Source organism: Lipotes vexillifer, unplaced genomic scaffold (assembly GCF_000442215.2).
Source record: "Lipotes vexillifer unplaced genomic scaffold, Lipotes_vexillifer_v1.1 scaffold447, whole genome shotgun sequence".
NCBI lineage: Eukaryota > Metazoa > Chordata > Mammalia > Artiodactyla > Lipotidae > Lipotes > Lipotes vexillifer.
In genome coordinates, this window is record NW_006786302.1 from 722,542 (window position 1) to 734,265 (window position 11,724).

An 11,724-nucleotide genomic window follows, 5' to 3' on the forward strand; every position below is an offset into this window, starting at 1 on the left:
CGTGCCCCAATCCGGGAAGATCCCACATGCTGCAGAGCAGCTGGGCCCGTGAGCCATGGCCGCTGGGCCTGCGCGTCCGGAGCCTGTGCTCGGTGGCGGGAGAGGCTAAAGGGGGGGAGGGGCCCCGGACCCCAAAAAAAAAAAAAAAAAAAAAAAATAGCAACTGCTCAAACCTATAATCTCCTCCTGTAGCTAAATCTCTCTTCTTTCCTTTACAGTCAAGTTCCTGAAAAGATGTTTACCCTTGGGGCCTTGACTACTTTTTTCTTATTGGCCCTTCGCTCTTCTAACTACAATTATGTTACCGGCAGTCCAATGAAATGAGTCTCCTAAGATCTGTAAATATCTGAGCCATACATCGTTTCCCTAGGGCTCTGTCCTTGATTCACTTGATTCACGCTCTGGTCTACATCATCTCCCTGGAGAGCTCACCCACTCTGAATGCGGTGACGATTATGCAATCCACTCATTCATTTTCATTCTCGTGCTTGCTCTTTCTCAGCCTTCTTCTTGACCTTCAAAATCAAATACCCAAATATTCTTTGGATATACTGTATTTCAATACAAAAGCTGAAACCAATAGGTCCCAGAGTTCATTAAACGTGCACCCTTATCTTTCATGTGTTTCCATTCTCAGTGACTGGCACCAAAGTATACCCAGTCACTGAAACCAGAAAGTGGGGAGTCATCACATTCTCGTTTTTCACTCATACTCTACGTCAAATAGGTGGCCAAGTATTATTAATTCTGCTTCCCTAACATCTCTTCTTGTTTTGAGCTTCTACTTCCAGTGACACGAGTGTGTTCTATCATAGGTAAATCTATACTATAATTTATTAACACATTTCTCCCCTTGTCCTAGACCATAAACTTCATGTGAGATCTTTATTCGCCTCTGTATTCCTAACACATAACTATGGTGTTTTCTGGTACTGAGGAAATGTATCATGTCTTTTTAAAGAAGCAATATTAAACAGGATGCTATAAATTAGGGACTTCTAACAAATCAAAGTATTTAAGAATAATAAAGATTCACAGTGAATTAAATAATGAAAAATCTTTTCTAGACAAAGAAACCATCAACACAGAATACTTGAAATGTAAGAATGTATAAAGAAAACAAATTACGCATGATCTCAACTGCTAATATTTAATTTCCCTTTTTGTTTACTAATTTTTATCAAATTACATGTTTATGATTTTAAAAGATCAAACGGCTTTTCAAGGCTGCTGGTGAAGAACAATCGTCCCTGATATTTATGTCCATATACTTAAGTAACATAGAGTGCTGCTTCTGTACTTTTCGGTTTTAGGCACTGCCTATTGTCTTACAATGGAAAACACAATTCAGCTCTCTTTTACCAACTCTATCCCTCTCCCATACACATCCACTTCCCCCTCCTCCTAACTTTCCAAGATAGACATATTATTTTTTGTGTGTCATTATGATTAATGTAAATGTTGAACCAAGTAGTACACCATGACAAAATTTCCATTCTTAAATTACACAAGTTAATGTGTAATTATCTTGACTTTTCACTTACTCGGTTTTCTACATACTCATCTTTAATTCATCCCCCATTCTGCTACAAGTACAGATCTCTTCAATTCAACATACCACCATTTTTTTTTGCTAAACTCCTTTCTCCAAGCCTTCTAACTTGCTCTAAAATGGACTGGTTGCTGTCTAGATTTGCTTCCCAGTTGTCATCTTGACATCTCTGTTTATCCTATCATCCTAGAAATAGCCTTCCCTCAATTCGGTGGATTCTTTAGACCTTTTATCTTCTTTTTTGGTTCACTCTCTCATTTTGTTGAAACACCACCCCCAGGAGATTCCTAAGAAACAGTAAATATTCTGAGATTTTTCCATGTCAGAAAATACCTTTATTCTATCCTCACTTGATTAGTATTTATTCTTGATATAGAATAATTTTCCCTCCAGTGTTGAAGGCATCATCATTATCTTCTAGATTCTAGTGTTGTTATTGAAGTCTGATGCCATCCTGATTTTTTGCCTTTATATGGAACTTGCTTTTTCTCTCTGTAAGCTTGAGGACATTCTTTGCCTCTATTGTTCTGAAATCCCAGGATAATGAATTTTGATCTTGGTCTTTTAACATCCATTGTGCTGATGAGCATTCAACTGCTCTTTCAATCTGAAGATCCATGTTCCTTCAGTTCTGAGAAAATTCCTGGATTTATTTATTTGATAATGTCCTATGTTTTCACTGTTTTGTCTTCTAAGAACTCTTGTTAAGATAATACTGGATCTCCTGAATTAATCTTCTTTTTTCTCATTTCCCCTCCTCCACCTTTGTCTTTTGTTTCCTAGTCTCTGGGAGATTTCCTCAACTTTATCTTTAACCCTCCATACTCCATTTTTCATTTCTGCTACCATATTATTAATTTCCAAGAGCTTTTTTTGTTTTTATTTTTAAATTTGTTAACTGTTCCTTATTTAGCAATCCTTCAGTTTTTGTTTCATGGCTGCAAGAAACTCTCATCTCTTTGGGGAAGGTAATATGTTTCTTTTTTTTTTTTTTTGAAGTTTCTCTTGGCCTTATCATGTCCTCCATGTTTCTACTTTTCTATTTCCTTGTTCTGCTCTCTGCCTTCCATATTAGAGACGTTTCTCAAGGGTCAGGTGATCACTGGCTGTCCATATTTAAGAGTAAGGTACTAGGGACTTCCCTGGTGGCACAGTGGTTCGGAGTTTGCCTGCCAATGCAGGGGACACGGGTTCGAGCCCTGGTCCGGGAAGATCCCACATGCCGCGGCCTGTGTGCCACAAGTACTGAGCCTGCGCTCTAGAGCACGTGAGCCACAAGTACTGAGCCCGTGCGCCTAGAGCCCATGCTCCACAACAAAGAAGCCATCGCAATGAGAAGCCCACTCACCGCAATGAAGAGTAGTCCCCACTCGCCGCAACTAGAGAAAGCCCATGCGCAGCAATGAAGACCCAACGCAGCCAAAAAATAAATTAAAAAAAAAAAAAGAGTAAGGCACTAAAAGACTTGCTGAAAGTTTTTTAGGCATAGGTAGGATCTATTGACAGATGGACCTTGTGCTAGTGTGATATGACTAGGCCATTTCATCAGAACGCCCTCTTGGTTAGTTCACTTTTCTATTGAGAAATCTTTCAACTCCTGCCCTAGAACCATAAGTCTTACTGTCAGCATTCTGGTTGACTGAGGTCTTAATGTTCAGTATGTTTTACTTAATTAGCTTACATTTAATCCTTACTCCCAACTATTCTTGTGGTATGTCAGTCCAGACAGTATGGTTTATACTTGTCAGGAAATAAACCTCCAATCATCTGCCAGGGAAATGTGCCGTCATCTAGTTGTGAAGGGTTAGGAAGGGAATATGAGGGTAAAAAACCAGTTTGATTCAATCCTCTTATTTTCAGTCTTATTCAATGGGCACCTCCAGATGAACCCAGCCATCAATTGCTGAGCTTCAGTTTTTCTGGGATTCTGTGTTGAAATGGCTTTGGTTTCAATTTTCTTGGATTTTTAAAATCAGGAGCTGGTAAATTTGGTCTGTAGGCCAGATCTGGCCTGCTGACTAAGAATAGTTTTTATATTCTTATAAAATACTTTAAAAAGAATTGATAAAGGAGAAATACATAGGAGGATACAGGAAGCAGGGAGAGAGGGAGAAGGGAGGAGGGTCAGTGGAGGTGGCATGTGGTTGCAAAGCCCACAATATTTACTATATGGCCCACTACAGAAAGTTTGCCAAACCCTGTTCTATGTAGTCACCACTCATTCCTCAAATTTCTATCTCCCAAAATATTCTTTTTCTTGTTTCTTCTGTTCTTTATCCTTGTGGGACTGTGTCCTTTAAAATCTCCCCTTTTAGGGGTTTGAGAAGGTAACTGAAGTTAAAAACTTTTAGTTATTATAAATAATGCTATAGTGAACATCTTTATAAGTTGAAATTCTTCCCCCCATTTTTAGGCTTATTTCCTTCGGTTAGAGTCTTAGAATGAGAAAACAGAAGGATCTTGATACTACTGAACGCTTTCTATACCTGTCAGGAAATAATCAAAAAAATATTTATTCCTGGGACTTCCCTGGTGGTCCAGTTAAGAAGGTTAAGAATCCGCCTTCCAATGCAGGGGACGAGGGTTCAATCCCTGGTCGGGGAACTAAGATCCCATATGCCACACGGCAACTAAGCCTGCATGCTGCAACAGAGCCCATATGCTCTGGAGCCCACACGCCACAACTAGAGAGCCCGTGTGCCGCAACTACTGAGCCCGCATTCCACAACTAGAGAGAAGCCCACGCGCCACAATGAAAGATCCCGTGTGCTGCAACTAAGACCCGATGCAGCCAAAAATAAATAAATATTAAAAAAAATTTATTCCTAACTATGATTAGACAGTTGGTTCATTCAAACATGCTACAATAACTCTAACCTAAATAACCAATACTTTACAGATCATTCTCATATGCAAAAAATTATTTATTCTAAAAGAATTTAAAGTAACTTAAAGCTGCTTAAAACAAGCAGGCAGCAGGACTTCCCTGGTGGTCCAGTGGGTAAGACTGACTCCGTGCTCCCAGTGCAGGGGGTCTGGGTTCAATCCCTGGTCGGGGAACTAGACCCCACATGCATGCCCCAACTACGAGTTCGTATGCCTCAACTAAGTCCTCATGCCACAACTGAAGATCCCACATGCCACAACTAAACATGCCGCAATGAAGATCCTGCGTGCCGCAACTAAGACCCGGCACAGTCAAAATAAATAAATTAATTAATTAAAAAAAAAAACTCAAAAAACATAGACAGCAAATTAGAAGTAAGTAAAAATGATGAGACAAGAAAAAAATAAACATAAGCAGTATCTAAAATAGAACTAAGAATAGGGCTATTATAAGAATGTATATTATGAAGTAATACACATTTGTGAAAGGTAGGCCAAAGATTACGTTCTTAGTAAGCTATGCTAATCCTCTCTTACTCGAAACAATTTAGAACAGAACTGTTTCTCCTACCTTAGGAATGTTTTATGGATGGCTGAAGTTGTCATGAGTGTTACTGAGTGAAAGAAATCTAATTCTTTGGAGGAGACTCATAACATATGGTACAAATATATACCAATGGGTTTTGGTATATCTCATTTCCCTCCTCCTCCTTGGGGACAAGTAAAAGAGCAAGAGGAAAATAACCCTCAACAGCTCTGAATTGTGACTCCTACTATCCTAGGCATGTTGGTAGGAGGAAAAGCAAAGATCTCTTGAAAATAGCATGTCAGTCTCCTTCTGGAAGGAGACTGGAAATAGTGTTTGAGTCTTTGTAAGTACACGAGCTCAAAGGTCAGCTTCTGGAAATACTTTGCAGCAATGTGCATATTTAGAAACTTGTATTCATAGAAACATGTCTTACTCATAAGGCACAGTTCTTTAACATTACATTTAGAAATCAGGAAATCTTTTTATGCAACATTTAAAGAAAAACTATTCATGCTTGATAAACTATCAATAATGCTTTTAAAAAAAGGGCAGTAAGTACAGTATTTAAAATAGCACAGCCAGAACATAAATCATGTATGCATGGGACTCAAAATTCAATGAAGAAAACAGACATGCACATGAGTAAAAAATAATATAGTAAGTGCTATCACATAGGTATGTACGAATTGTCAAGGGAGCAAAAAAGACTGGAACGATGGTAAGCAAGGATCAGTTTAGGAAAAATAACATTACAGGCTACATTTTTCTTCAAAATTATAACTTGAGAATTATGAAAAATACCTTATAGAAAGATTTAAATGAGAAAAATGGCATCTTTAATTTCCAAAATATCTGAGTATATTTGAAAAATAGCAATATAAAAGTTGCCTTTTAATCTTTGACCTCTGACATTTCTATAACATTTTAGATTTCAAGGTATGTTTATGTGCGCAGCGTCGTTTTTTCCTTCAAAATATCCCTTTTAGACAGGTATAATTTATTATGTGATTTAAAGATGAGAAAATGGAAGTTGAGAGGAAAAAAACAACTTGTTTGAGATCACTCATTTGGGAAACGGGCCAGGCCAGAACTGAATTCGTATCTATCTTCACTCCAAATTCCATTTTTTTCTCAACTAAAGTGGCTTTTAAAAAACAGGCACCATGACACTGAAATTTTTGTGTCAAAAAAGAAAATAAGGCAGAGAATGTTTGCTGCTAACAAGAGAAAAAAAAGGGAATTTTCCAGCACAAAGGTATGAGATGACCAAAATCCTTTTACGTTATTCACTAGAGAGGAGAGACAGTGTACTGAATAACAACTCTTCCAGATTAATGAATTATTACCTCACTTTGTCTTAAAAAAACACTGATATTTATCCTTTTTAGTCCCTTAATTTGAACTCATATCAGTTTAATAAACTTGGGAGTGTCTTAGACCAGTGTGTCTTTGTCTTTGTCTTTGTGTCTCCTGTGTCTTTGTTTCTCCATGTTCTGGGAGAAGCTGAGGGTACTGGAATGCAATGGGTCATACAGTTTCAACAAGAAACACCAGAAGGTTATTCATTTACTGTGATGATTAAAATAATACTGGGACTTCCCTGGTGGTCCAGTGGGTAAGACTCTGTGCTCCTAGTGTAGGGGGCCTGGTGGGGGAACTAGATCCTGCATGCATGCCCCAACTAATATGAGTTCTCATGCCACAACTAAGAAGCCCACATGCCGCAACTAAGAAGCCCGCATGCTGCAACTAAGAGTCTGCATGTCACAACTAAGAAGTCCACATGCCACAACGAAGATCTCCCGTGCTGCAACAAGGATCCCGCGTGCCGCAACTAAGACCCAGCACAGCCAACATAAATAAATAAATATTTTAAAAAATTAATACGTATAAAGAAAGCATTTACAACACTTCTTATCTCATAGTGAAAACACACAAATATTGCTGTGAGAAGTTAATGTAATGTGGTTCACAACCACTCCTGCCAGAGACTGGAAATCTCATGAAGAGACTGAGAATCTCACATGAAATTAATGGCAAAAACAAATCCCTAGACAGCATCTATGCTACAGATCTAGAGAGAAGCTAGTCCCAATTAAAGAGGATACAAGATATCTTGTATACAAGGATATTCTCAAACATAATAAACTGATCAATGTGTTTGATCTTATTCAGGGGCATTTTAGAGTTATGTCAGAGAGAGTAAGGAAGTACAGAAATAGATACATGGAAAACTAAATAAGAAAAATCAGAACAAGGCAGTGTAGTAACCAAGGTCATAAACAAAAATCCAAGAGAAAATACAATTATATTAAATTTGTGCATCTCTGAGCAGCAATATATATTAAAACCCTTTGCAGGGGGTCAATAACTAGTGACTAAAAATTAAAAAAGCAAAATAGCTTCCATCTTGTTAGAAATAAAGAGATAACTACTAGAAGAAACACCTACAAGAGCTGCTTTTGGCTAAAGGTACTGGGAAGTGCGGAGGGATGAGAGGGAGCAGGTAGTTATCTTTATAAGCTAAGTAGTACTTTTCAACTTTCTAAACTATGTACAAGTATTCTTTGATAGAAGTTAAAATTAAGTGAAAGAGAAAAACTACTTATGTGATAAACAAAATCCTACTTTAGAACCATTGCTCATAGTGCCCCAGGTTGATCTGCTCTGGCTGTAAGCAGGTTACAGTAATGGAGCTAAGCATTAAGCACACTTAAAACATAAGCTACATTACAACAAAGACTGGTCAGGCTTTGATGTCAGCATGCCAGAGATTGAAAATGAAAATGGAATTTAAAACCCAGCATGGTTCATAATATTACATCAAAACAAATTAAACATGCCATTAAATTTGCAAGCATATATAATCATGTTTGTTTAAATCATGTCTTATTATATACATAAGCATCTGAATAATAATGTCAGCTAAAATTCAGCAGCAGATGTTATATATAGAGGAATCATTAATAAGTCTTAAAAAAAGGCATCATGACAATGTAAAATTTTATTTTAAGTACAATCTGCTTTAACCGCTGCATCTAATTATCTGACAGTAGAATGGCAAATTGTTTAATTACCAAGTTAAATAGGTTTTATGAAAAGAAAATGCTAAATCTATGATAGGAATTAGCAATTAGAAGGTAGAAAAAAGGGAAAATATAATATAGATGAGCTGATCATGCAAGGAGTGAAATGTGACACAAGATCGTATGACTAAGAAGTGAATTAAATGACTGGATTAAATTTATATTTTGAAGACGTATATTACTGCTCCTTCCATCATACTCACATCTCTGTGCCCACTACTAGCAGAATCATGGAGTGGAGTGTCGTCATCTAGTCCTTGTGTGTTAACATCTGCTCCAGCTGCTATAAGTATCTTAGCAACATCATAATATCCAACATTGCAAGCTTCATGCAGTGGTGTCCAACCTAAAGTTACAATATTAATTGAACATATGGTTCACTTCTACTAATGCAACACATATGCTTTTTAGATACATAACCATGTGTGACACACTGATTCTACGTGCACACAGTACAGAAGGAAAAAGGAGTGATGGACAAGTTACTGGAAATAAGTACCTAAGAAAACCACCAATTTTACAGAAGGTTCATCCACAATCATATTATTTCCATTGGGACTAAATTATTTGACAAAAGTACTAAACATTTAAGCTTATCCAATAACTTGCTATAATTCAGAACAATCATCTCAACTATGGAAAGAGAGTAGAAAAAGGCAAAATAAGCTTGTTAGGGTCTTTCAATATTGCAAGATATTGAATATAGTTTCCTGTGCTATACAGTAGGTCCTTGTTGTTTACCTATTTTATATATAGTAATGTGTATATGTTAATCCCAAACTCCTAATTTATCTCTTCCCCCCACCCAAGGCTCTTTCATATACTCTTGATGGGAGTGTAAATTGATAAAAGAGTTTTTGGAGGGTCATTTGCCTGATTTTCAAAGAAGTTTAAATATGCGTCTCCTCTGATTTAGCAGTTTCCTTTCTACTGAAATATCGTCCTTCCGAAACTATACACAAATATATTTCTACAAGAGGGTTGCTCAAGTACTGTCCACAGAATCTATTCTGTACACTACTATGTGGCTGTTGAAATGGATGAAGTAGAACCACCTACAGGTACCGACAGAAATATCTGCACGACACTAGTAAAAAGGAGAGATTGCAGAACTATAGGCTGACACAGAGTGATTTGATTTTTTTTTAAAAAGTCTCTATATAACTAAATGTTCATTGTATATATGATCCTGCAAGTGCACAGAAAGGACAGCCTCCAAATTGTTAACCACAGTTCTGTGAAAAAGAAAGAACCTGGGGGATGGGAGGGTAGGGTACTGTAGTGTGTGAAACTAAAGGGAATTTCTACATTGTTCCCCAATACTTTTACTGTGTGAAACAACACTGCCACTCTCTTACAGTCCTTGTGCTCAAGCTAATAAATGGTCTAAACATTATTTAACTGTGATTCACCTAGAACGTAAATTGGATAAAAAATTATACGGTAATATGCCAAATAAAATGCACGTTTAATATTTAAGTATTTGAGTAATTACTGACAATGACTTGTAGCAGAGATCAGGGTTTTAGGTATACACTCCAAAATAGTTTTATATTAAAGTATACTTTTAGAACTCTTTCATTTCAGAAAGAGGAATGAAGAATATAGATTAAATTGTAACCAGCATCTGTTTAGATGATAAACTCAGAATTTTAGTTCCTGAGTATTAGTCTTTAACTACAAGTCTTACCTGCAAAATCTTTCACATTCACATTTGCCCCTAAACTTATTAATTCTTTGACCTGTTTTACATCTCCTCGAATAGCTGCCATGTGTAAAGGAGTTTCGCCACGTTCATTTCTTTTATTAACTTTATCTTTCTGTCGAGATGAAGAACTGGGAGTTTTCTTTTGGGCTGGTGTTGTTTGTGATGGATGATTTGGTGTGGAATCTATAAGAAAGAGAAAAGTTAACAAAAGTTCTAGACTAAATATTTTGTATATTCATTTAAAGGTTTTTATAGGTAACGTGTTAACAGGGGGAGTATCTTCTCACCCAAACAACCTGAAACTTGACTTGGATGATACACTAATAATTTGACCCAATTACATGTAGTAGATCTTCCTTTAGGGTTATCAAATACTGCAGGAGCCAATTAAGAAAAAAAATGTTTCATTCTGTCAATTTATAGAATTGGTTTAAAATGATAATAAAATATCAAGTATGCACCCTGAAAGTGTTTGCTTAATGAATAATTTGATAAACTGCAAAAAAACATGTTCTGCATGGCATGTTATGAAACTCTTTCAAGAACTAGATGAAATGACATTGAAGGCTAGAGTTTACACCTCTGACTCAAACTATTGGAGTTCTCTTCTGATATTAGGTGCAAATTAAGGTCATAGATGATTTTAGTATGAAATGAAGCTTAATATATATGAGAAGTAAGGACAGTCTAGAAAAAGGCCTTTAAAAAGTGGGTGATGAAAGAGGGGAAAGAAGTGCTTTGCTTTGATTCCTATCTTTTGATTTTTGTTCCGGTTTCTTTCTCAGAAACAAGAAAGTTAAAGTGGATGACACCCAAAGTCCTCTCCTCCCCATTTCAGAACCGGGGAAAAAACAAAACAAAACACTAGTTTCTTAATCAATTAAGGATTCAAGACATTATGTACAGTGTTAATAATTAACTCTGAAAATTTACAACTATTTAAAAGAAACAACGGCTCTAAGAGAAAAAAGTCTATGGAAAATCATTTTCTGACATCATATAATAATTTCCCTGCAAACTGACATGATTAGAGCACTGAAGCATTATCATCCTTTTCTCAGTAAGAAAAAGTTTAAAATTTACCTTTTGGATTTTAAAGTACATTCAGTTAGTAACAGTTTCCTATCTATGGATTTCTATAATGTATACTCCAGAAGAGCATGAACCTTGTCTAATCATCACTGTATCTCGGCTGCTTAGAAGACTTCTTGGTTCACAGTGTACTCATGCAATATTTGTTGAATGAATACATGATTCTTATTATAATATTTATAGTCAAGTTATTTATTTAGAAAATTAGTGGTTGAACTTCTTAAAAACAAAAGGACATTTTAAAATTCAAACAACTTGAAAGGAATTAATTAATTCATATAAAATTTTCTTAGCCATTCCAAAATAATATACACACAGACAAAATAACAGTAGTACTATCCATAATGGCAATCAGAATAAACAAAAACATGGAAAATGAATTATGTAATGGATAAAACAATGAACCCTAAACTGCAAGCATATCTATAAGATGGCAAACAGGTTATTTCAAAAGCTCTCCACTCTAGTTCTACATATATTAATAAAGATGACGGATGCACCCTTTAAATGAAAAGAACCAACTGCAGAACAGTATTATAGTATTAATCTTATTTATATTTAAAAATGAACAGCAACAAAAGATATATGTTTGCATGTTTATATCTAGAAATTTTATAGAAAATAAGAAACTGTTAATAGTGCTCGCCTCTCAAGGGGGGAGATCATTGGAAATGAGGGAGGACTTTAGCTTTTTTGCCTTACTGTATTAATTCTTTAATTTACTCTATGGATAGAGGTTCATAGTATTAAAAAAACAGTTTTAAAAAATAAGTCTTCCCATCTAACTATTAAGCCCGACTCAAGGTCAACATTTTACAGAAACATTTAAAGTTTAACACTGTAAACAACTTTAATTTGGCCATACTCTTTC

General features: G+C 36.1%; 1 protein-coding gene across 1 annotated transcript in view; it reads right to left on the reverse strand.

Annotated features, from left to right (window-relative positions):
- The window catches only part of ANKRD12 (ankyrin repeat domain 12), a 112,971-nt gene that overhangs the window by 44,245 nt on the left and 57,002 nt on the right, over nt 1-11,724 (reverse strand). The window contains exons 6-7 of the mRNA XM_007458447.1: nt 9,744-9,944; nt 8,257-8,399 (exon numbers count right to left, since the gene is read on the reverse strand). Of these exons, the coding sequence (XP_007458509.1) occupies nt 8,257-8,399; nt 9,744-9,944 (344 nt within the window). The remainder of the gene's footprint in view (nt 1-8,256; nt 8,400-9,743; nt 9,945-11,724) is intronic.